This window comes from Aplysia californica, unplaced genomic scaffold, assembly GCF_000002075.1.
Source record: "Aplysia californica isolate F4 #8 unplaced genomic scaffold, AplCal3.0 scaffold00046, whole genome shotgun sequence".
NCBI lineage: Eukaryota > Metazoa > Mollusca > Gastropoda > Aplysiida > Aplysiidae > Aplysia > Aplysia californica.
In genome coordinates this window covers 930,608-957,635 of record NW_004797316.1, presented here as the reverse complement: position 1 = coordinate 957,635, position 27,028 = coordinate 930,608, and the positions used below count along the sequence as shown (strand labels likewise).

General features: G+C 36.7%; 2 protein-coding genes across 4 annotated transcripts in view; one reads left to right on the top strand and one right to left on the bottom strand.

Annotated features, from left to right (window-relative positions):
• Positions 1-115: 115 nt before the first annotated feature.
• On the bottom strand, positions 116-26,939 carry LOC101845072 (dynein regulatory complex subunit 3). 3 transcript variants are annotated; one of them, XM_005092423.3, is made up of 14 exons: positions 26,709-26,939; positions 23,872-24,044; positions 21,664-21,780; positions 20,605-20,771; positions 20,220-20,366; positions 19,809-19,928; positions 18,808-18,920; positions 17,139-17,313; positions 16,325-16,456; positions 15,500-15,694; positions 13,302-13,539; positions 11,880-11,888; positions 4,502-4,509; positions 116-1,911 (listed from the first exon to the last, which is right to left on the bottom strand). In XM_005092423.3, the coding sequence occupies exons 2-14, from the start codon at positions 24,029-24,031 to the stop codon at positions 1,705-1,707; spliced, it is 1,788 nt and encodes a 595-aa protein (XP_005092480.1). In that variant the 5' UTR covers positions 24,032-24,044; positions 26,709-26,939; the 3' UTR covers positions 116-1,704. The 3 variants fall into 3 exon arrangements, with proteins under 3 accessions (XP_005092480.1, XP_005092481.1, XP_005092482.1); XM_005092424.3 differs by lacking the exon at positions 4,502-4,509 and having other exon boundaries at positions 1,769-1,911; positions 26,709-26,937; XM_005092425.3 differs by lacking the exons at positions 4,502-4,509; positions 11,880-11,888 and having other exon boundaries at positions 1,769-1,911; positions 26,709-26,936.
• LOC101845605 (phosphatidylinositol N-acetylglucosaminyltransferase subunit Q) overlaps positions 23,062-27,028 on the top strand; it is a 42,923-nt gene continuing 38,956 nt past the window's right edge. The window contains exon 1 of the mRNA XM_035968212.1: positions 23,062-23,080. The gene's annotated coding sequence lies outside the window, so the exon portion shown is untranslated. The remainder of the gene's footprint in view (positions 23,081-27,028) is intronic.

Here is a 27,028-nt window from a genome sequence, read left to right as displayed (position 1 = left end):
CATGGGAAAGACAGGAATGGAGGGGTGAGAAGTTTATGTATGCTTCACATAAATATGAAAGGGATGCAAACATTGTCCATTTCATGTGAAGTCAAGCATTGAAGCTGAAAGTTGATTGTAATTGAAACAGAATTGAACCTCTTTATTCTTTGTACATTCTCAAATAAATAAACAGTAATAAAAATTAATGTAGAGGCTTTTCTTTGTTATTGTTCCTTATTTGTTGCAGGCCTTGGAATGAAAAAAAAAAAGGTTGGTGGGGGGGCATGGAAACTTTGGTTAATATATACATGTGAATACTGCTTTTTAGCAATATCTCCAGAACATTTTCCCATTGTTTCAGATTGTGCATATATATATTACATGGTAAAATAAAAAATGACAAATAAAATTTGCTTCTGAAGCTAATATTTCACAGATAAAAAAAACCCCCCACTGTCCCTATTTGATAGCCACGTAGGAAATCGATTTATAATAGTGGCAAAAAGCATCCAGAAACGGCAAAAATTTGACCGAAACATCTGTTGTTCGGTTTAACATTGGGAAAAGGTATTTAAATTGAAATATATGTCAACGTAATGAATAATGTCAAACCTTCTAATCTTCTCTTTTTAAATAATCCCAACCCTTCTAATTTTATCTTTTTAAACAATCCCAACCCTTCTAATTTAGTCTTTTTATTTTTGTTGAAGCCTAGAATGCGAAAGTGCTTGCAGTAAGAAGACGAAAGAGCTTTTTAAGGGGTATTGCAGGGTTGAAAACAGTCGATTTTGGGCCAAATTATCAATTTTGAGATTTTGATCTCATATATGAAAGTTTAATCATTTTTCTATCCAACGATGTATGACAGAAAGCTGTCTTAGAAATATCTAAATATCCATTTGTAAGCACCTCCCCGCCTTCTTAAAACGACAAATATGTAACTCATTTTCTCTCAATGTGACACTTTTTTGCGCTCGAGAGCAATGGCTAGCTGTATTCGAAACCCATTATGTTTGGTATCAATACTTCTGAGGCTTTTAATTGTTAGGGAAGGTTAGTACCTTTTACTTTTGATGTTACTAGCAGCATGCAAGAACTGTTTTCATCGTATATTAACAAGAAAAAACTTCAGCTGTTTCTCAAAATAGCAATTTTCAATGTATAACCCAATTTATTTTCTTTAAAATGTTCCATGTTTTTCAACATACAGACTTGAAATTTGGCCTACAGGTAGTTTATTCAAAACTACAAACAGCTGACTAGTTTTTATGATGATAGCTACTCATGCTTTCGTGTTACTAGTGTTAGGGGCTTTCTTCCTCAATGACCCCCTAAATTTTTCACTCTTTTTGGACAAGCTCGCTTTGGAGACCTGTGAACTGATTACTTATGGTCCTATCCATATGAAAACTAGCTAGCTGTAAAATGTCATGTCTTTTCTCCCTTTGCCTTTTAGAAAAATCGTCTAGTTTTGAAATGTTTAAGAAAATAAAATCGTCGACAAAATTCAAGATTGCCGCCATTTCCATGGTAACCGATGAATTTATGAATTGTTTGAAGGTGTATCAACATATGTAACAATACTAGCTTCACAGGTTCTCTGGCTAAAAAGTTGGTCAGCAAGGTAGCGAAACCCCTTAATCTGAAGGTTTTGAAATGTCCACAAAATGTAAAATGATCCTAAGCTTTCTCTTCAGCTGTCCCAGCAGCTTCTGTGATCTCTTAAGCTTCCCCTGGTGCAGATTTCCCTTGCTCATCCTCACGACTTGCTTTTTCAGTAATAGTAGACTGTACTTCCTCTTGGACCTTGGTCATACCATAATAGGGGTCCTGAGCTTGCTTCTGTTCTGACAACTTCCTTTCCAGTAGAACCAAGGAATTACGGCTTTGAACTTCATTTCTGAACACAACTTTGCTTTTAGAAATTTCCTGTGGATTAGAATGTAGGTTGTTTGAGTAAAACAGAGGATCATCAACACAATTAGTGCGTTCATCTTGTTCATGGAAGAAATAGGATGACAGGAAGACATGACAATCATTGACAAAAGGGTAGAAAAGAAGTAAGACTTGCCGGGGCAAAGTTAAAATGTTTGGGGAGGTGGTGCTTCACAAAAAAATATTGCATTGATGATGGTGAGGGTGCTTATGTGGCATTAAAAAGTATACATTTGCTATGAACATCGTGTGTCTGCTACTAAATAAAAATAAGACCCTTTTAAAGGGCAAAAACTCTGTCATCTTTTGGTCAATACCAACAAAATTTTGAAGAAAAGTAATTCAACCTAGGGGAACGTTACCTTTGCCAATATGAAAAAAAATCAAACAGCGTGTTAAAAAAAAATATAAATCTTTTATTTTACTTTTAAAATTTCAACCAAAACTGAATGAAATGCCAAACTTTGCAATTTCAAAAAAATCGATAATATTGTTCTAATTCAAATAGTCACTATTAATGCATTGACGGCAATTTATGAGAAATTGATATGGCCAAAAAAACTCAAGAGTTGGTTATTTATATCTCTAGGTGTTCACCATTTCTCTCCATACAAGCCCAATGTGGAAATTTAGAACCTTGTGGCATGTTCTGGATCGATTCTTTGGATGTCCTGTTCAACATTGAGTTTTATTGATTGTCCGATTGTTTGAGGTTTGTTTCCATTGACAGTCTGACAAAAACCCCATGTAATAATTGAAGGAGGCTCAACTTGAAAGGAGGGTGGGGGGGAAGGACTGATGAACGTTCATTTGTGAAATTTTGGCTTGTAAGTCGTTCCCGAAACATTTCTTGCAACCATACGCCGGCCATTCTTGACATTTGGGGTGCGCCCCATCCCAGCGGAACCCCAAAATTCTCAACTTTCTCAACGTGGTAAGATACCCATCTTACGTGACTGTTGTAGTTTTAACGCCACTATCCTGAGAACAGGCCCATCACTCCCCTGTTCCTGTAGCTAAATGTTTTTCAGAAGTGAAATTTTGTGTCGTACCCAATTTTGGTTGAAATTTTAAAAACTTGATATATCTTGAAAGCACCGCTTGATTTTCTTCATTTACAAACTTGACATCACCCTGGTTGACATCACTCTATCATTTGAAGTTTTGTTGAAATTATTCGAATTATTGCCCTTTGAGCGGGTCCTTTTTTTTTTTAGACACCCCGTATGTAATTCTCATGTTCTTCACTTATTCTCTCAACATTGGCTTTTTCATTTCTGCAGTGCACTGATGATTTATCCCTTACTTATTTCTAGTGCTGTCTGTTGCTTCTAAAAAACGATGTACCTGGAAGGAAAATAACAGTCTAATAGTACAATAGAGTGACTGAATATAATTAAAGGGATATCTCTTGTTTCTGGTTTCTTCTACCTATTTTTTTTCTTTATTTGCACTTTCCTGATTTTGTCACAGGTGTTTTGATACTTTCAGGACATACATCACTAATGTGAAGGACCTTTATAAAATTTATAATTCTTTTCAATCTACAATGATAACTAATTAATATCTGATGTAAATTAATTAAGGTTAAAATTTGTATTTTATGAAAGAAAAGAAAGTAAGAAACTGAAGTAATACTGAAAGAAAACCTGGCAGAGCGAAAGAACAATTCAATTTCAATGATACACAGCAAAGATAGATTCAGACTGCAATGTGAAGGCAATTCCACAAATTCAAAAGAAGAAGAAAATGGACAACATCGTACAAAACGGAAGGGAAACATAACATTGAACCTCGCATCCAGCAAATTTTACTTTTCCAAAATGAGCATTTTAAATAGATAGTTGTATATGATGGTTGCAGCCCTCAATGTTTCAGATTACAATGCCATTTTCATCCTTTTCAAACTACTGTCGTCTGATTCAAATGCAATTTAGCATTTAAAAGAAAGATTTTCTTTTGCTAGGAGGCCTCTTATTGAACACATAAAATGACAGTGACAGAGTCTCTGATAGGCTGTCACGCAAGGCAAATGAAAGGAGGCTGATTTTTAGGTGCTTTATCTTGGTGTTTTATTGGTAGGTTCTTTTGTCTTGATAGTTGAGCTGTATTTGATGAAGAAGAAAAATGCACTGATTACGACTGCAAGCTATTCTGCTGGTCCAAGGTTTTCCATGTAAGTTTGTAAGGATTTTTTCAATATGAGCTGCATAGTTGATTTTAAGGACAAGGAAAAAAATGGCAGTTTTTTGTCCCTTCATTTAGCAAGAGGTTTTATTGACTATATCACACAGAATTCTACGCTTATAGAACGGGAACTGTACCACGTGACCTGTGAGGAATTGAAGACCGAAAACAATGGCGTCTTGAGGGCACGATTTATCGTTTTCGAAAGTAACCCTATAGCTTTTAAAGCAAGAGCGGCTTTTACAAACGAGTGAAAAGTGGAACGTTTACTGTCCAGTTTGTAATTTTGAGTTACAGAATTCACTGTGCAACCTGTGTGTAGAATTCTGTGATATATCAGTAGATGCAAGGTTCACTGTGTTTGAAAATGATATGCCCAACCAAAACGAGTACCAACCGTTGTCTCTGCCGATAAAGAGCATTGAAAGGAAAATATATTAAACATGAACATGTCTTTTTTCACCTCTGTAGAAGAAATAATGTCTGCCTGCCTGCCTGCATGTCTGTCTATCTTTCTGACAGTAGTGACAGTCAGTCTCGCTGGTTTTCACTTTAAGTACATGTATTAAATAACTTCTCTCTCTCTCTCTCTCTCTCTCTCTCTCTCTCTCTCTCTCTCTCTCTCTCTCTCTCCCCCCTCTTCCTCCCCCCCCCAACACACTCCACCTTCACAAATAACAATTGATACTGTAAAAAAAAATGGACGCAGAGAGTTTCATATAAAATGTTAACTGTGAAAGCATATGTACATGACATGTAAGTCCTCATATCACATCTCCTTTTTGCCTCCTTCTTTGTCCCCTCTAAGCTCTTCATCATAGCCCCAAAGACTCATTTCAAGGAATTTTTTGATTATGTAACACCCACTTACATTAAGTTACATTCTAGCCAGTCAAAATGATGGTTAAGTCTCCAAGAACAAAGATTTAAATTGCCCAAACAAAAGGATTTCCCATATTATATTCATATAACAGATGACAATTTATAGATAGCTCTGAAAATGAAGTTTTAGTTTTGTGAAAGAGTTGCTTTTAATGGTCATTTTTAAGCCTCATTTTCTGCAACTTGAGTCTCATTTTGACTGCTTTATAGATATCCTCTAGATCATGCTGGTATGATCATAAGGTGTGATCAAGCATCGCTATTATCCTTTAATATTTTAATTTAAGTGATCATGATGGACGAGTGTTGAGAGGAAATCAAAACATCAGAGAGCATTTAATTTGAGCATTTTACCCTTCAGAATGTATTTAAACTTCCATTCATATACTATATGCAAGTTCAGTAGATAATGCAGGTACAGACATGGGAAGACTGTTCATTACTAATATGTTTTAAAAAAATAAGATTTGGAAGACGTATTTCATGTGAAAAGGTAGAATGTGCAAATAAAAATTACACTGTATTCAAATCAAGAGTTTGCTGATCTGGAATCAAGGTGTCTTAACTTGCAAAGTTAGAGCATGCTTAAAAATTAAGTCACTTCTTTTCCTTATCAGACAGGGCCCATTACATTCAATGAGCATGATTAATGATGAGGCTGGATAAGTTAAAAACATGCAAATTTAATGAGAGTGAAAGAATTATGGCACTGACTTAAATGAGTCTCATAAGAAACTTCAGTGATGAACCTACAGAGTGATAAAAAAAACAACTGTACAACTTTTTAAAAATATTCTCGCCCAAAAATTGTTGTAGAATGCTGTAATTTGGAACAGACATTATACATTCAAAAGGAATTTGTTTGACATAAAATCCACAAAGAAGAAACTTGTTTTGAAAACGGAAATGACTTAAAAGAAAAAGCACCCAAAAACTCAAAGTTCACTGATTTTTAAAAATCTTGTAAAGCAAGTTGTGAAAATATCGGTTCACTTTTTTCTTTATTTTCTCTTTGACATTTAATTTTCCATCCCTGTGACATTTAAACAATATTTAATTTCTTTTACATAGTTTTTAAAAACTAATGATTTCATTCTGAAATTCCTAAAAGCAGTGCTCTACGTGCCCTCCTTTGGACTCGACACATTTTTAACTTTAACGCGTCGTTCGAAATGTTCAATGGCACCCAAACTCAAGGATCTGCTAAACCATGAGTAGTTTAAAGCCACATGCACCATACATTTTCAGTATGAAATGGCTTCTAAAAAAGAGACAATAGGGAGTGGGGTGCCCAATAGACAGCATTTTTGGAGTTAACATATCCCATCCCGCAGGGTGAAAATAGGCTTTGCACTAAGCCAAATGTCATAGAAGAAATGATCCCGCTTTTCAAGACAATCGAGGAATCATGAACACATGCCATGCTCTGGTCTATGTCATCTCGGCCTTGCGAAGATGAAAATGATACAGTCATAGGTTAAGATCTGCCGATAGAATGCAGTCTGTTGAGGTGTAGGAAAGTCCTAGCTGCAGATCGTCTACGCACAGATGTCTCACGGGGACTCAACTACTGAAATCTGCACCAGGTGATGTTTAAAGGGTTGTGCATGGTGTGTGTTCGATCAGAAGTGGTCATTTTAAAGGAAATATTTAGTTCTGATTCGCTATAGATCCAAACTGATAGAACTTCTTAACTCACGACGCCAAAGGTCTTGCGGGCACCTACACGTTTCTCCATGCCGCGAGCAGAACTTACGAAATGTCAAAGACAGTGAGTTTGTGGAGAGGTAATGTTCAATACAAAAAGCTCTCTGCTCTTTACTAAATGTAACCATGATCTCAGCAGGCAAATAAAATTTGGGCAAAATAATATCTGCACACCTCTATTGACTTGTGTAGGCTGCTGTAGCTGACAATATGGCGCGATTGTTGCAACTTTGGGTGGTAGGCCTAAAACGAACTGGTGTGTCATGCTATGAAAATGGCAACAAGATTGAAAATGGGTTGTTTTTTTATGCGCCATATAGAGCAAAACCATTCAATGGGACATATCTAAAATGAATATCAAACAAATTCCTTTTGGCTTCCGAATGTTAAGTTCAAATCTGAAACGCCAAACTTCAAGTACAGTTGTACAGGGTTTTTTTTGGATCACCCTGTATATAGTGAAGAAATGAAGTGGAGCACAGTTGACTTTGGAAATCAAAATGAAAAAAAAACAGAGCAGGTAATTGGGAGATAAAGAATCATAGAAGATGTTATGTGTATTTCAGTTTGTGTGACCAGCTTGCTACAGATATTTCAAAATGAAATCGATCCATACCAGATAAAAAATAATGCAAATTTGACTAAATAAAAAGAATAGAAAACAGAGTGGTTGGTTGAAAACATGAAATTGCTTATAGCCTTAGAAACATAATTTGTATCAGGTCTCAATGAGATATCTGCAAATGTTGAAAGATGACAATTTTAAAACTAGTCTAGCATGCACATAATGAAATTGGCGGGACATGGAAATCTTTTCATTATAATATATATGAAAGGCACAAGGAAAAACCCAGCAATGTCAGGTTTTTTTCGTTTTCTCGGATATTGTCCAAGCATGATGCCTGGCCGGGTCTGCTTCAGTCTATCTCTAAGTCACATAGATGGAAAAACCCGGTGCTGCCAGTCTCTGTAAGGGTTAGAAAATATAGCCCACAATGGAAGAACCAGCGATGTCAGGATGTCGACAACGGAAAACTCAGTGATGTCAAGCATATACATGTTTCATTGTTGCGTCACTAGTGACAAAACAGTGACCATGTTTCAGTGAAAGTTGGTGAAATGGTATAGGTTCAACTCCCCTGTCAACACTATTAGGTTATTTAAGAGGCGGGACCTCAGAGTTTAACGTCCATCCCGAAAGGACTGAGCCAAATAAGAACAAGGACATAATGTCGGACCGAGCTGAGGCTCGAACTCCCGCAATGGTCTTATATGCGCTGCTAAATCAGAAAACCATTCATCAAGAACCCATGTTACTTGCGGCCCAAGCATCTCAGCAAACGACTTAACTTGTACAATCGTTGGCCGATACCTTTCTTCTCCTTTAATATATCTACTCTCTAAGTGGTGAAACAGTACACATGTACTGTTACAAAACAGTCAGCAAAAAGGGTGGAGATGATGTGGCCAGCATGCTGCTACATTACTTTCTGCACATTCTGCCAACTGATGAGAGTCATGTGCAGGCCAGAACAAGCAAGAACTGGAAGTGTGATCTGGTGTCTCTATCATGTTTTTGTCCTCCAGGAAAAGTAGAAAAAAAGTGAAAATCTCGTTTCCAGTGAGAGGCCATAGCTACATGGAATGCAAAAGAGACATGGCAGTAGTGAATGAGAGGGTCAGATAATCTCGCCAGTTGGGTGGAACAATTCAAGCAAGCCTTTCGGAAACCCTCGCTGCTCCAGACATTGGGGATGCCACAAGCCGTATTCCAGAATGCGTCAGAAAACCTTAAACCGTACTGCTGTGTCTCCTGCCCTATACCCTCTCGACCTCTTCTAGAAATCTGTATCTTATAGTCATAGGCCCATCCACAGCTAATGCAGTATAGAGAGAGCTGGAATGGTCCTTTCAAACCGCGATCATTATGAAGCCGGTGGAAAAGAAACCCCTCTATAAGAGCCCACTGACCATCAAAGCTGCCAAATATGCAGACATGAAGGTCTTTAAACACCTTAAGGTGTTCTGGCCCAACAGCTTTTCTCTGAATTGTCCCATTCTGGAGGACCAAGTGCCGCTCAAGAGTCTGATGACTCAGAGAGTTGTCATTCAAAAATGAATATTAAATAAAATAGACATCAACATATGTATTATAAATATCACCAAATTGAGTGCAATCTTCTTACTCAAATCATTTAGTTTTGTTTGTATTCATTCACAAAAGAGTAAATAAACTCATAATTCATTGACTTCCTAGAAGATGGAGATCTTGCCTATAGCTTACAAGCTTACAACGATGTCAGTTTGCTACACAATTTTTCTTTTTTGCTCTCACTGAAACATCCATAACACGAGGACAGTGACAATTTTTTATTTTCAACACAAATGGTCATACTTGAAGTTAGTGTAAACAGTGGAGAAATCATGGTAGCAGAAAAAGAGTTATAAGTCTTTAAAGTTTGTTTTTCAATTATCTTGGAATTGCACAAACCTGACTGCTGGTTTTTCCCTTGTGGCCTTCACATAAAACGAATTTAAAGCTATATCAAAATATCTGAACAAAGTAGGACAATTGGGTCAAAATCTTACAACATATATGCTCCTATGCCATGCTAACATGTATGTTGGGTTCATAGCTGCTTACATTTGCAGATTTGGGTTTTCGACAATGATTTTTTATTCACCTCTGCCAGGATCAGCCTTTTTATTTCTACCGAGAAGCCTTTCCATCTTTTCTGCTTTGCCATGGTCAACTCTACACTACAACTTCACCTTGACCACTGTGACGACGGGACCATTTATAAATGTCTTGACGTTACCACAGACTCCCCACATGCAACTGAAGCATGCAGGCTACTATATATCTCAGCACCAGTGAACATTTTTGTGACATATGTCATGAGCAATGAACACGTCCTTGATCTACACTAATGTCCTTGTCTTATAGCAAGATCGTAGGCCATACTGGGTCTGCTCTCTCTTTTTCTTATCATGGCTGCTTTCGTAAACAAAATTTGAGACTGTGTTTAATTAGAACTGCCCTAAATGATGCCATTTTGTTGTGTACAAACGGCCACTCTCCATTTTCCCCCTTGCATTATGTCATAAATTATGCGTTGGCCCCTGATGTTGCAGAAAAACCATCATAATTCATTCACCTATCATTATTGTTAGTACCCCCAGTGAATGAACTGATCAAGATGGATAGGTCCCTCCTACTCAACTGTTTACTCAAGTGACCATTTGGTAACAATAAATTTTCAGAAAAATTCTGAAATTATGCAAAACTGAGCCCAAAAATGTGAAATTATGCCATTCTGTTAATTTTAACAAAGAATGATAAAGGAAAATAATCAGAAATTATGCAAAAAAAATGATCAAATTTTGCTAAATTATTCGGGGTGCATAAAACCACGGGGACAGAAATAAGCCCCGCCTACAATTAAAACACAAATTGCAAGTGAGATGAGCGGTCGCTGTTTATTCAGTCTATAACAATGGACGTCAACATAAACTTGCAACAGAAGCGTCCCTCATTTCCAAGTGGTGGCAACCCATTTTATTTATTTTACCTTGACACTCAGTCTTCCTCATCTGACAGATTTCATTTTTGTTTTACCCTTGCATACTGTCTTCCTCATTAGATACACTTCGTAGAATGTAACATTTACAGCAGTCGCGAGACTACATCTCTCTTTGTAAACAAAAATGTTTTAGATAAATCCAGTCTATGATGGCAGCATAAAATAATGTAGAAATGTAACCCATGTCTAAAGCCTGCAACCTTTCCAGCTGGGAACTCCGAAGGGAATCTTATGGCAGCCCGCCTAGGCCTGTGCGGGTTGGGACCCCAGAAGGGAATGGTTTGTTTTCATCATTTTCATCAGTCCTGCCTTGGGGACTCTCATTCAGAATCAATAGGTCTTGGGTTTGAATCAGGATAGCGACGGAAAATTTTCTTCTTTAAAATGTTCTCCTTTCACATCCTTTCCTGCTCTCTAACAATGTTCTGTCGTCTGCTTTCGTCTTCACTTTCTGCCCCCAACCCCTCACCTTCTTTGCCACCTCTTCTGGGCTCTGACTCTTTCTGCAGCCTTGCTACTGTTTCTCCTTGGCTCCTTCTTACTGCTGTCTTTCAGCCACAACCCTGATCTTATGGAAGGAAAGATCTACACCTAGCCTTCTTGGACAAAGGCGAAAAGTCTCAGAGGTCATGTGTACAAATTGCGCACGTTAAAAATCCCTTTATGGTCCAAAATCGATAAAAGTATGCTGCAACCCCCTCCCGGGCAAAGTTCAAAATTTCCTACCCACTGAAAATGTTTCTTGAGTCCCACGCCCTCATCATATGACCTTATGCAGTTGCAAGCGCCATAAAACACTTACAAAAAACCAGAACAAAAAAGTCCTGCCTAAGATGGCCACCTGTTTGAGACGGCTACTTTTCTCCTCGACAATGGATGGCCATCTAACACAGATTTAACTGTATAACAAAAAAAATTGGGGACCAGAAAATCTGTTCACTATGTGCATTTTCTGCCATGTGCATGTTCACTATGTGCGTGCTAGAGAGTACCACAGGTTTCATTTATTTGAAAACGCAAGAAAGAAATTAGATTATTGTACAAATGAGCTGATTAGCAGTCATCTTCCCTTTCACAAGAGGTAGGTACAAAATAAGAATTTCTATGCTTTATTGTGCAATTCAACAAAATACGTTTATTGTTGCCCTTATTAAAAACAAGGATTTATTGCTAAAGTATTTTGAAGACAATAATTAGTTTAAGCAAAAACATAGCTGTAGTTTGTGCCCTTTTCTGATGGCGATTAGCTTTAATTAACTGCCTTGACATATGGAATGATTTGAAGTTTTAGCATTTTTAATTATTATTTTACTTCCTGAAAGTTAAGAAAAGTTCTGCTTTATAAATTCAAACCAAAAGGAAAGTATAAGTAAATCTGAATTTTAAAAAGTAATCAGAGATGCTCACAGTGCAAGGGAAAGGTTTTTCTCAGTTTACCAAAGATAGGGATAGGATCTTAAAAAACAGAAGGCATGAGAGGAATGGACCAGTCAATCTCAAAAGATCGGAAGAAAGAAGAAAAATATCTTGATATATGGGGTGCAAAAGAGAACCAGCTGCCCAGGAAAAAAGGACAAACAATAAACAGTAGCTTATACCTACCTTCATCATCTGTGAGGTAAAAATGAATATTCAAAATATGAAAAATCGGATGGCAACACAATGACAAGTATTTTAGGATTAATTAATCGAAAGTGATTTCTATGCAAAGAACTTTTTACTTAGGTACCGCTAGTTTGGTAGCTTTTGATGATGCTTTTTTTCTGGCAAAGTGGACAAAAAGAAGTGCTTCCTTTGCATGACAGCTATGTTCAAGTTTGCCAGCTTATAATACCATGCAGTGTAGTTCAATCAAGGAAAAAATTACCAATGAAATCAGTTGCATAAAGAGATATTTCCCTAAATGTTTACTACAGTGGAGCAGACATAAATTTCAGTCAACATAGGCCTATTCTCTTTCTTTTTGTCGTATGTTTTTTCATCTTATGCCTATCCTGTAAATAAGACACACAGAACTTTTAGTCAAAGGGTGTACTTTTATTGAGTGTATGTCGCATTTCAGTTCATATCCTGCTTTAGTTGCAATGTGTGAAAAGGTGATACACAGTTTTGCTTTAGATAAAGAAACAAACAAAGCAGTGCCAAAACTTGCACACTGGAGAGCAGTGGTTGAACACTTGTGGTTTTTTCTTTTGAGTATTTCACAAATAGATATGCATCTTTTGAATTTTGTGACAATTAATTTAAAACCGAGGAATAACATTTTTCCCCTTTGATTGATTATATATATTTTTTAAAATTATATAAAGCATAAAGAATTTTGAGCACAGGATATGGTTCTCTCCTATGCATATTATTTCTCCAGCAGTGAAAATCACCATCCATTCAGAAGCCTTTACTTGAGCTTTATTTGGCAGCGATAAGTGTGTTCATTCTAAGTGAAAATGGGAATTTGCAATTTAACACTTTGCGGCCACTTGACGCAATAATGTGATGGTAAAAATTATCCTTTCCGGTCACCTGGCGCAGTTCTGCGCCAGGCCCGAGAAGTCTGTTGCCGTTACTCTCCTTGCTGGGTGACCAGATAGGGTATTTTGTACTGCTGGCTGTGTGACTGCAAAGCGTTAAAGAGAGAAAGAAAGAGTGAGAGAATGTGGGTATGTGTGTGTAAGGAGAGAGAAAGAGAGAGAGAGTGTGAATTTGAAGAAAAGGATGATGATGCATAACTTTGTATTTTTGGAGAGTGGGTCACTACAAGTATTTCATTTGGGTGTGACTGTAAACTCTGTAAAACATCTGAAACTACACTGGGAAGAACTCTATTTTGATTTATTTTTATCATCAATATGGTTATTATCATCATTATTTATAAAACATGTACTAATAGACAATGGCCAGACAAAAGAAACCTTGGAATCTGTTGACTTGTAAGTCCGCTTTAGTCAAAAACAGCACAGCACCCTATTCTCGTTGAAGCCACAACATTGGAGCAAATATATTTGCCTCAGGAGTACATTCACTCACCTTGAACAATGTCCAAGCTATCAATTTCTTCTCTCAAGTGATCAATCAAGTGATTGATTTCTGTGACTCGGGTTCTGTTCCTTTGGATTTCTTCCTCTTGGTGGATAGTGTCCATCATACCCTTGAGCCAGTTATTTATCCTGGTCACTATGTCATCCTCTTTGTTGTCAATCTTCAGGAGGTGGACATCATGAGAGGTAGTGACCGCGTTTTGGACTGTATCCTTGTCCACCAATAGCTAAAAAAAGAAAAGATGGCAAACATCCTAATAGAAATAAAAGCAAAGAAAAAAAACACACTCAATGAAAGAGAGGAAGAAACATTCTTTGTGAAGGCAATAATAGTGAGGTGATTTGCTTTAAAAGCAGAAGTGTGATCATGGCATATAAGACAGATTCCAAACGTACCACAATAACCACAGACAGCCTACACAAAATACAACAATAAAATAAAGTACAGAACAAAATAAATATAAAAACATATCACGTTATCTTTATACATATAATGATTCATCAACCTCATTTAACTCATTCGCTACGTATTATTTTCGGCTTGTGGACGAATTCTTTTCGGGAGGGCGAAATGAGATGATGACTAGTGCGCAGTTCACAGGTCTTTGGGGCCATAAATTCAAACAAATATCAACATATTATATACCAACATTTTCAGTATGGTTTGTAGAATACACCTGCATTATTTATTTGCGTATTTTTCAACTTTGGTTCCTGTAAGAGGCGATTGTGCAACACAATTGTGATTGGATGCGGATAAAATTGGAAAATAAAAAATTTATAATCTCAGGTGAAACTAAAAAAACACGTTTGCACCTAGTCAAATGATACCTCAAAATAACCATAACTGTATATAGAACAGGAAAATATTGAAAAATGTGCTGTTATTTACATACATTCCATAATATTTGTACATTTGGATCATAACATCCGATATTGAAAAAAAAAAAAAAATTAAATAATTTTGAAAAAAGGATCACAAACAGAAAAAAATATGCGTAACTTATATGGAATTATTCAGAATTGCACTTGGAATAAACCTATACATGTCTTGAGTGGTACTTTTTGATTAATTTCATCCAAAAGTAGTGATTTTGGGGAGAAAAAAATATTTTGACTATTTAGATCTAGGCCTAGATCTAGCACTCAAAAATATTGATTTCTCAAATACAGTGCACCGGCAATTTGTGTCCAATAGTATCAATATTATAAAGAAGAGTCCTACACTTCTTTAGTGAGCAAAATAATTATACATTTTGTTGTGTAAAAGTACTAAGACTGGTGTCTGGGCTATAATTTGGGCTTCGCAATAAAACAAAGTCGAATAAACTACGAAATCATGTTTCAAAACTGAATCAAAACTTCCGATTTTCGGTGGAAACGCTTGACCCGGAAGTCAACATTATATTATGACCTTTATTTTAACATGGATAAGTGGATTGGAATAGAAACCAAGCTAAAATTGAACATCGGTTCTCGAGCCGCCAGGGGCGGCTTAACGTACTGACGGCACTTGAGCCGCGCCACCCCCCACGGCTCGGCGTAGCGAATGAGTTAATACACAATAGTATACCAAAACAGGTAACTATGGCTCCTGCAGCCTGGTGGATTTTGTGGGCAGAAAGTGCTCCACCATAAAACTGACTTATATTAAAGTCTTGTTGAGTATTTACATTAATAGATAAAAGTAAAAAATAAAAACCTACTGACTAAAAGATTTAAAAGAAAAGAAAACCAAAACCCCTCAAGCTAAATTACATTTAAAAGAGGGGGGGAAAAGATTTTTCAAAAACACTACAAGTAAACACACTACTGGCCCTAAGGAGTTAATTGTGCTGATTGGCTTTTCAGAAGACTTAATGATTACCTCAGACTGACATCTGGGCTTAAATGATTGGGCTCCTAGCCTCATGCACAGAAGGCACGAGTTCGTGTTCAATGTGGGGAAGATATGTCATTCTTATATGTTAATCATTCTCTTGAAAGTGTTCCACACAGCCTGTACTGGCCCTGACTGGCAGAGTCAGAGCATCCTGCCTCCAAAAGAACCTTCATTCTGATTTGCTTAGCTTAAAAAGATGTAATCATTTAGCAGAAGCGTAAATTTTGTAGCTCAAATGCTTAAGACAAATCTTAGTGAGCAGCAGAAGATATGGATGACAACTGAAAAGAAAAGGTCTTTCCTACCATTTTCAGATCATCTGGCATATCTTCATCCAGCTCGTTCTTAGCAGCCTTCTCCAGGGTTGATGAGGCGCACTCCAGCATTTTCTCATTGTGAGCATTCTCGTGTTCTCTGGCCTGGGTCAGGTAAGCCTGAACATTTTCCAAAAAGACGCTGACCAAGTCTTGCATGTTCCGTTCAAAATCCTTGATCACTTCCTGAAATCAAAAAAGCCTTTTACATACGAGCAGTAAGAGATTCAGTTATGTTCTTAATACAGCATAAAGTCCTTTAGAACAACTAATTGTTTATCAATAAATGAAGTCTGAAACCGCACTATTGTTTAGTCTAAGAGAAAAAGTGAGTTTATTATTAATGGTCTGTACAATATTTTGAAACAGATCAACAGATATAGGCAGAGAATCAAGTCATGCACATTGAACCCAATTATATGGACCAGTGTTGGTACGCAGATAACAAAATCAGTACATGGCGAAAGTCTGCAAATCAAAATAGAAATGATGAGTTTTGAAAGACATGAGAGTTAATCGCTTCGGCAGGACATGTAACATGTGTTGTAATCTTAACTGGCAGCTGATTGAAAGCCACAGAAGCAGAACCAGCACATTCATGATATCTAATGTATATGATAAAGAATATTATGAATTAGAACTGAAATCTGTTGTTTTCTTGGTTTTAGTTTCCTCACTTGACTAAGATATAATATATCTTTTCTGCGGTCGCGGTTGTAAGAGCAAATTTCACTACAATAGTGAAATTATGATAAAGATAGACCTGAAGATGCAAACTGTAATTCTTTATTATGATTTTTTTGTATGTATCTAAACCTCTAGCTGATCCACCAGTTGCAGTTCCAGGCCCATAAGTTTGTCCCAAAGGCCTGTGACCAAGTTGTTGTACTCTTGAACTTTGCTCTCTACCATCTTAACATCTGTCATGTGCTGCAGCTCAATGAAAACCTGCCAGATAAAAAAAGATATCAATAAAAATTTCCATTAACTAAAGTAATAATCTCACCCATATATACTAATAAAGGTCTGTCAATAGATTCTATGCACAGAATCATATAAATGATGTCCATTAATTTTAAGAGCACTCAAGTAAACAACTTCAAAGAAAGAGAAACTAGTTATGATGTTGAACATTCTTGCTTTGAAACATCTGTTCATCTGACAATGAGAGAACAAGAAAGAAGAGCTATGAAAACTTGTGAGTTTACTTTTAAAAAATCATATCTGTGACAAATTATGCATATTTGTCTGTGATCTCAACAACAAAACACAGCCAGCCTTCTATCCATCTACACAAGGACTGGTTTGTAACGAACAATATGAATGAAAGTTTTAATTCTTCTTTCAAAACTAGTAATTAAAAGATCCACAACATAAAACACAAAGGTGTCACTAAGCAGATGGGAAAATTTAAAAATAATCTTATAGTCGTTTCAAGATTTGTAATAACACCTGTTGGTACATCACTGAAAAATATAATGTATAGAAAAGACAATGTAACATGAACATTTTAAAAGGAGAGATAAGTTATGTGCATTATTCTACAGGAGAGGAGTGGCAAAGGCAACAGGGAAAGGAAAGGAAAAATAGGTCAAAACCACAAGGGGTACTCTGATGTTGTCATTCTTACCTGTTTCTTTTCAGCCATGAAATTTTCAATGGCTTTCATTCCCATTTCCTTGTTCTCATCCTTTGCCTCATTAACACACTCCCAGAACATGTCAACCTCAGCTTTCCTTTTTTCATACTCTTGAAGGCCAAAGTCAAAAAGCTGTTGACAAACTGACTGGATCCTCTCTTTAAATGTAAGATTGTTAAGGAAAAATAAAATCAGCTGAATATGCATAAAACTGAAGAAGAAAAACCCTGTGTAGCTTTGAAGCAAAACAATTTTCAAATAGTGGCATTCACAATAAACATCGAAAAAAGATATCATTATCATTGCTCTCTTGTTTTAAACTGTCAGAGATAGAGGATAAAATATCTCTGAATAAAGGTAAGTCATGCAAAGTTACCTAGCTTTGAAGCTAAGAAAGTAAGTTTTGAGAGACTATAGTATAACACAGATAGCTCGAATTCATTGGGACCGGCCTCGGCAGTTCAAGAGATACGTGAACACTGTTATGACATCAGCTGTAAGAGAATCAAAGGATGCAACAAAGATTGGGTCGGAACAGAGGTTTTTCTATTTTCGGCCATAGTCCTAGATCAGATAGGTTACATCTATGCCTATTGACTTAAACTTAAAATCTGAGAGAATTTGAAATTGACAGATTGAGAATTAGAAACATGATGAGCAACGCTTTAGAGTTCGATCGCTAATGAGCCTACCGGTACCAAAACAGTTTGACTGCACGGGTCAGTGTGAGCGGTCTTTAGTTTGCACCAATCGAACGGTGCCTTTTCAAATTTTGCAAAACATAAACAATTTGACAAGATAAACATATCACAATAGTAATCAACAGCGCAACGACGAATTAATGAAGCCCTACCCCGCCCCTCCCACCACGCTCGCAGTCTTTTGCAAATAAGGGTGGGGCGGCCCATCATGTGATGTAAACCCCTCCTCCCGCCCACTCCACACAAGCCTAGCTAGGCCTAGGACCTAAGCACACACAGAAGGCACACATGTCAAGCAGCGGCGCTAAAAAAAAGCATAGCAAGCTGCTTTTGGGGGGGGGGGGAGGGAGGGGGAGGGAGGGGGAGGGGGTTAGTATTTTACCGACCTTGCCTTTTTCTGTTTTTATTATCATTATTATATTTTGTCTCAAGTGCACCTCAAAAGGCATTGGTTTTGTACCTCTACGGCGACGTAGTTAGTACGACTATTCCGTGTTTGAGTTCAAGCTTCGCATATATAATTCTCTTACAAAGATAAAGAAGAAGAAAAAAACAGGACCGCAAGCACAGTTCCACAGATGTGTGATTTTTAGTATGTGTTGACCTATCCGGGTTATACTGTAGTTTGCAGTAGAGTTGCACTTTAAATATCAACACTTATCGCATTATCTGAAGACAAAAAAAATTATTTCTTTCTTATCCCTTCATATTTTTATTCATGGTAGATTATTTACGGTTCTTTTATTCTTATTCTTTTTCAAACCACTCCGAATAAATACACATAAGTAAACTCTTACTGGAAAACAGTTCTATCTAAGGAATGTGCAAAGAAATAAAACTTTAAAATGGTCATCCGCTCAGCACCAACAGCAAAGCACCAACAGCAAGATGCTGTTAGAAAAAGTTTAGATCGAAGACAATGCAAGCATTAGATTCCAAAATCGTAAAGTAAAGGATATACAACAAGCATTTCATCCACTCCTGGCATATAGTTCAACTTAACACCCTCAGGATCATCTGCGTACATGTCTCTGTACAGCTTGTCTGTGTTCAGATACTCCACATATGCCTCCTGCAAAATTATACTATGCAGTTGAAAAATATTGGTGGCAAAAAGAAAATAAATGTCAATGAACTCTCAGATCAAATCTGTAACAAAATACAACATTAATTTAACACCTACATAATTACAGTTTAATATATTCCATGAAGCCCTATCAGTATAACATCTTGTAACACTATCCTGAGAATGCAAGGCCTTGTTCCTTCCATACTGAATCAATAGCTACATTTTGAGTGGAAATCTTGAAGGTACAATGCAATTTTTCTTTATCACAGCTTTACAGAGTTAACAAAACTCATACAAAGCTATGGAAGCTTACAAAACTTGAGTAAAATTTTTACCCGAGCTTATTCCCTTCGAGAAAATGAGGAATAAATAAACCTGCTGGTAATTATTTAGCCTGAGCTTCAGACACATATGAACTAAACCTGAAGCGCTAAAAAAAGGAAAAAAATACAACTCTGATTTTCAGCCTCCAAACTCCTGATGCTCAGATAGGTTACCACCTTGAGAATTCAATAATTGCTTTTTCAACATCCCAATCTGAAAGGCAGTAGAAACAATTTTTTTCATTCTCCTAACTTAAACAACAAATACCCTGGAATACAAATTTCAAAAGTCCTTCCTCAACTCGAGGCTCATAGATGTAAACTTAAAGGAGTAAACCCAAAGGTTATAATAAGACAATAGCAACGATGAAGGTTTGGCTTCTTTGCAGCGATGTTGCTCAGCATTTTCAATCTGCACATCTAATTAACCTTCATTTATTCTTATCCATTAAGCAGCATGAGACTTTATGAGCACTTTAGTTAATATTCAGTTTTCTGCTAGTGTTCAGCAAAGAATACTTGCATCAGCTCAGCTTTCTGAAGACAAAAAAATCAGAATAAGTTCAACCTTGTGTAGCTGAATCTCCTTTTCTCTCTTGTCTTGTTCCTCTGCTGCTAACCGGGCTTTGTTGTCTTTGTCAATCTGCTCCTCCACCTGTGTTTGATGTTTCTCATAGGCTGCTGCTTTCTGAGAGAAAAATGTATTGAGATACTTTCAGAAACTTAAACTGACAGACGTGACACAGTTAGTTTTAAACTTGACGGACATTTGGAAGCTTGAAGTGCAAATAATATATTTCTTATCAACCCTACACAGTTCTCTTAGAACTTAATGTTCCAAGTGAAATGAAGTATCTGCTTTCAAAATGCATTTCTATATCAAATTGGGTGATAAACTTTGAATTTAAAAATATGAACGATTATAAATGATAATAAAAGTAATTGTAAACAATAATAAAAGTTTTAAAATCTCACTTACTGTCTGTTCATCCAACAATCTGTAGTCAAGGAAGTCTAGGTTTGGCAGAAACGCAGCAACATACTGCTTGAAATTTTCTTCTTTGCAGACAGGATTGTTGCTGATGTTCAGTGTTTTCAGTTTGGGGAATTTCCGCAAATAAAGTATCTGTTGAGAAAAAACATTAACATTTATTTCACGACATTCAGCAATAGGACATTTGAATGACTTAATTTCAAATAAATTCTTAGTGTCAAAAGAGAATCTGCACTCTGGTACTGGCAAGATTGCAGTTACATGGGATTAACACAAAAAGTGTCAGAACATCACATAAACTGGACAAAAACAATTTTAAAATGCCTTTCGGAAACTTTGACAAATTTCATGGTTGTTGATCATAACTTACGTCTTTGATGTCCTTTATTTCGTTATTCCCAATGGAGAAAACATGAAGCTGTGTCAGAGAGTCTAAGTTCTCTATCTTGCTGATTCTGTTGTTGTACAATGTTAGATCTTCCAGCTTAGTCAGACTGCTCAAACCTTCAATCACTTCAATGTTGTTGAATGATAAATCTGTAGAGTAAAAATGTCCAGAATAATTCTACAACTAAACATTCACCAATATATTACCAAGCTAGGATTCTGAAATGAAAAGGTGAGGTTTTTTTTAATCTTCAAAAATAAATTCCTTATGTACAATTGATATCTTGACTAGTCAAACCTAAAGCCGAATCATGAAAGATATCAGAAAAGCGGTAATCAAAAGAGATAAAAATGTTGATACCTTTAACACTGGGTGTGCCGGATGTTCGAAAAATGAAAAAGCAGAGAGCAAACATCAGCCAGTCAAAACTCTTACTGACATTCAAATGAAGTGGTCAGAAATATCAGAAGACATTTCATTTGACTTACACTAACAAGAGTGAAAATATATTTTACATAGGGTGAGAAAGTAAAAAACTGAATACAAATACTTGAAAAACAGAAGATTGTGACGAAAATGAGTATACATCTTTAAGTGAGGCATCAGGAAATCAGGCGTTTGTCAAAATAATGAAATCAAAGAAACTGGATTTTTAGGTGGGTTTGGCAATTTTAATCGAATTTTATTTCTTGGCTTACGTCTTTTAAGCCCTTTAAAAAATACACTTTTGTGTGGATTATATTGATATTTTAAATGTTTATTAAACATACAAAAAATGTACATTTTCAGTTTCCATGGATTCTCAAGCTATGTATAGAAGTCACCAAACTTTGGCGGCCATTTTCTCCCTAATTTCACCTCTGAAACCAGGTGACCTCCACCTCCTTCAATCACAAACATCTCAACTTCTATTCAAACGGGCACTTTTTTTTCATCAAAAGAAAGACAAATGGACAAACTTTATGATGAAACCAATAGCTCCATATATGCCTAAAAATTGACAAGGGCCTGATTCGACCGCATTGTGATAAACATATTTACCTAGCCAAATCAAGTTGACAAGTACATCAAAACCCTCAATTTTCTCAATGATGTTGTTGTCTAGTTGCAGCTTGGTCAGTGAAGTAAATTCCCAAAGATTGTCAATTTTCAAGATATCTGGGGAAGAGATGATGGCAAAATGTGATAAGGATATTTTCAAGACAAGCAGCTTGAGATATTTTCAGGTCAGGATAAATATCAAAATACAGTAGTGTCCACCTAATAGCAACTCTGTTGGGAAGCAAGTCTTGGTTGCTGTTAAGCAGAGGTTGCTGCTAACTTAATTTTCCAATGGGGATAATCTGTATCTATTCACCCCCCCCCCCCCCCCCACACACACACACATACATATAGACACATACATGCAAGCACATACATGCATGCACACACCTGCGCATGCACGCACGAGCACACATCCTAATCGCAGGATGTGAGGATGTTGTTACGCTGAAAAATTAGAACATAGGCAGGTTTGGTGGCTGAAGTTTTACCTGACTTTGTCCTTTCAAATGAGCCGATGCTCAAACGCAGGACAGTAATGTTACACACAATGGCTGAGACTTCCCCCAATTGTTGAAGGAAAAATAGCTCATTTGGAGAGAGAGTGTGAACTAATTTCCTGTAGGCCTACTTGATGTAGTGTAAATTTTGGCCTGAGCATGTCTTGTGAGGAAATAAACAAGAGAGGAGGGATGTAAACACATTGAAATTATGAGACAGTCTCAGTTTCACACTGCTTTCAAGTTGTGAAAAAAAATTTTTGTCAGGCAATTTATAGTAACAAAGACACTGTTAAAGGAAAAAATGTTGCTGTTGTCTCGGTTGATGTTAAGTGGACACCACTGTATAATGAATAATGTTTAAGAAATTCAAATTTACATTAACAGTACTCAATGAATAAAGTAAAACAATAGTTTCAGAGTTTTTCCTTGAAGAAAAAGAAATTAGATAAATGTAAATATGGCTGCTTGTTTGAAATAAGGGTTTTTTAAAGTATAAAAGTGCACTAAGGATATGGTATTAGGGATTCAGAGAATACTCCAATTCATAACAACTGTGGTTTATTATTTCTTGGGAAGCCTTCTATCATAAAAGGAATACCATGAAAGAGGAAAAGCCAGTTTTCAAAAGTTGAGGCAAAAATTTGGACAAACTGTGGTCTAATTCGCTGCGATTATCTGGCAAGCCACAAGCACGTAAAATGAGTGAACAAACTCAGTGTAGCCTAGTGAGTGTAGGAGAATAACGGTGCACGGGGGGGTATAAAAACAGATGCGAAAGTTGAACCGGTTGAACCGGCCTTCCGAGCCGCCACTTAAATCTAGGCTGAGCAGGGATCGATGCTACTGGTGGGTCGACACAGTGGATGGAGCTCCGGACCTGTAAGACCCACACACATCGTTCCCTGCTCGAAACTGTGAGTATTGAACACAATGTAAAAATAGACTAACGAGTAGAATCTAGGATTAGATATATATAGCACTTATCATCTCATTACACAAACATGTAAAACTATATGCTATATATACATATACGGTAGAGTCCACGAATCTCTAACATGAAAATCACGAATTCTCGGGTATCTCGAACATAATGCTCGGTCTTGTTTCAGTCCCTATGTTTTCTTTGTATTGACTTCACGGAGTTCCCAAAAACACGGAAGACGCAACACTCAAATCTTGAACAAATTCACTTGGCATTCTCAACTAAAGACCCGGCTTTACAGCCTTTCTGGCCACGGGTTGTTATTTCTTTGTTATTGTCACAGTCAAAATGTGGTCCTTGTCTCACCACGAGAGGCTGGAGGAAGGGGGGACGGGGAAAGGGGTGGGGAGTGATGCTGACCACACCACATGACTGGCTTGCCACACCTACAATCATGCTGTGGGACGCGCACGGTGCGGAGGGCAAGAGGCGTAACTTCTTTAAGCCAATGAAATGAGAGGAAAAGAATGTTGTAGGAGTCAGCTGTGCACACATGAGATTTTCTGCTTTCCAATTCCATCAAGGGAGCTAAGCAAGTTAATTGTTTTAAGGTTCTTTTTTACCTCCCGTGATCTTCTCTCTATTTCTTGTATTTGGAGTTTTCATGAACATGGTAAATTACAGAAATTTCTAACACTATTTCCAATTCCCGACAAATTCGACTTACCCATGTTTGACAGTATATATATATAAAGGACAAAATAAACATAGAATTGGCCTTACTTTTGAAATCTAGTCTTAAGGACAAAACATCTGCAAAGTTGATTCCTTCTTTCTTGGCAATCTTTCCAGCTTCATCTTTTGGACCTTGTTCTTCAACTGCCTTCTGCAGCATTTCCTCATCGATAACTGAGGGCTCAACCGTATCATAGAGCCGACTCATTTTGCTTGAGTATCTGAAAAACCAGTTTGTCAACTTGGAGTTATTTCTTTGGCACATATACATTTCAAATCAATCTTCACAACTTCAAAATTGTAACATTTACCATTTGTCTAATTCTAAAAGACAAGGATTTTCAGACACAAGCAGTTACACTGAGAACCTGATGAGGAAAATGAGGGTATTCATTGTATATTTAGTCAGCATGATAATGTCCCTTGTAAACTTGAGATCTTGACGAATTTATTTTAAAATATAGGCCTAAACATTGGTAAGAACTCATACTGAGTTAATAGGGTTTATGGGGAAAAAATAACCCGTGGTCAGAACTGTCTATTTAGAAAGTATAACAACTATTGTATAACTAATCTAGACCTAAATTGACCTAAATAAACATACGGAGAGAAAAGGAAAAGTCAAAAGATAGTTCTTGGCTAAGAATAAGACGACTAATTTTTTGAGAAAATGCCTACTTTGAAATTGTTGAATCTGAACAAAGTAAATCAGTGTCTTCAGCTCAATATCATTACAATAATCGAAGGGGCTATTCGGACTCGAGTCTGATAGCCTCCCGTGGCTATTCAGACTCAAACTCCAATAAAGCATGCTGGAATTGATTTTTTTCATTTTATCGATTTCAGGATGACTTACTTATTGGATGATCATTTTCCAAACTGACAATTCTTCTGTCATTTTAATGTAGTTTTAAAGTTTAATTTGTATTTTATTTGTCCCCAAGAAAGGACTATTTTAATGACTTTACTAACATTTTGAGCTGATACCCTTTCTTCAGACAATGGAAGGAGGCTATCCAAACTCGAGTCTGAATAGACGTAGCCTATAACTATAAATAATTATAATTAATGAAAAAATGACCTAACTTCTAAATAGCTCTATTTAAAGAAAGTGGCTATTCTCCGGCGTCACGCCGGTCAATAGATTAGAAGCTATTCTCTGGCGTCACGCCGCCGGTCTATTACTTATGAATTACAATTTGTTGGCACATATTTTGAGATACAATAACTAGACCTCTATGCCTAGTAAGTCTACCTTTCATTATATTTTATCTATGATAATTGTCTAACGTCACTTTATTCATTTATTTGGGTCGTCAATTTGCATATTTTAAAATAATGATTCTGTACCTTTAAACGGACAAAATTGATATTGTGTCTAAAATCCTGTCTAGTCAAATAGTATAGCTTGCTTTTTAACTTATCTCTAGTTCTTATAATTTTCGATAAATTTAACTGATATTTCGTGACTTCAGTGCTTTCTTGTCGTCTCCGTTTTTGTAAACAGTGAAAATGTCACAGTGGTGATAACACGTTTCTTCTATAAGCACCTAACATATAATTCTTAATTGGAGGAATTGAGGCAGTTTGTGTCTGACAACCTATCGTCTGTATCAATGGAAGTGGCACGAAGTGGTGAAGTTATGGGAATTTTTTCTCAAGACAAACAGATGAGAGACGTATTTGCAAATCTGCGCCGACAAATTATCAGTAATAGACCGGCGGCGTGACGCCGCAGAATAGCTTCCGATCTATTGACCGATGCGACACCGGAGAATAGCCACTTGCAAAAGACAAAGATATATTCAAATATATCTTGGAGAATGCAAACCCTTGATTACAAGCCCCCCCCCCCCCCCCCCCTCCAATTTCCCCCCGGAAGAGGCTAGCCGTACTTAATGACGGCTAGACTGGCAGTCTAGCCGTACTTAGACTGGTTGGCTAGCCGTACTTAAGTACGGCTAGACTGGCAGTCTAGCCGTACTTATTCTAAATATGATGGCTAGACTAACCATTTAAAAAAAATAGGCCTTCTCAACCTTCTGAATTGTTAATATAAATTTTTTTTGTGCAGTACCTAAAGTATTTGTATTTGAGACAAAACCAGGTGCCTTAATGACAGTGCATGTATTTTTAACCTCCTGTTTTCTAATGTTAATAGGGCCTAAGATAAATATAACGGCTAGACTGGCAGTCGCTAGCCGTACTTAAGTACGGGTAGACAGCCAGGCTAGCCGTGCTTAAGGACGGCTAGACTGTCAGGCTAGCCATACTTAATACTGATGGCTGAATTGTAAATGAAATTTTTTAATTAGCAATGCCTAAAGTATTTGTATTTCAGACAAAACCAAAAGGTGCCTATTATATACTATATACTGACTTGCATGTGCATGTATTAGAACCTGAATAATTACTAGATCTAGATCTAGATCTAATGAGACCTGTGTACTTAACAGGCTTGAGTCAATAGGGCCAAACCTAAATCTAAGTACAGTCTAGCCGTACTTAAGTACGGCTAGACTCTCAGTCATATATAGTTATACGGCTAACCACTTTGTTTCCCCCCTTCCGTCTGGATTGGGTTTTTTTTGGCGTTTTTTGTTGTTGCTAGATCTAGATCTAGATTGTAGATCTACAATTCTAGCTCTAGATCTAGATAGTAGAAATCTAGAATCTAGATATATATAGATCTAGATCTAGATCTAGATCTAGATCTATATAGAATCTATCTATATGTGCTACTTATAATGACTTATTTATTTTTGACGGTTTGTTTACGGATCTGTTCGGTCGAGTTTAGCTTGAGTATCGTAAAATACATTCTAAAGATTGAAACATAGATCTAGAGACAAGAATCAATTTTGTGAAAAAGAGATAAAACGTACCTTATAATCTAGAAGGGGTCAACTAAAGAACGTTTAAAAACGTCTAAACCACACACTTCAGTGTGACTTCTCTTTGAGATGTCCCGATGAACGCCATTAACACCGTTGCCTAGGAAGCGCTCCTTTCGTTTCGTTTCGTATCGTTGACTACTTTCTCAAGAAGGCCAGTTAGTATTTGAATTCAGATAAAGGGATATGTTCAAATTATTTTAAAAAATATATTCTACATAAAATGACACACGTTTTCAATCAAACAATCATTATTTTTTGTTCTTGAGGATAAATATTTTATTTTCATTATAATATATTATTATAAGGTA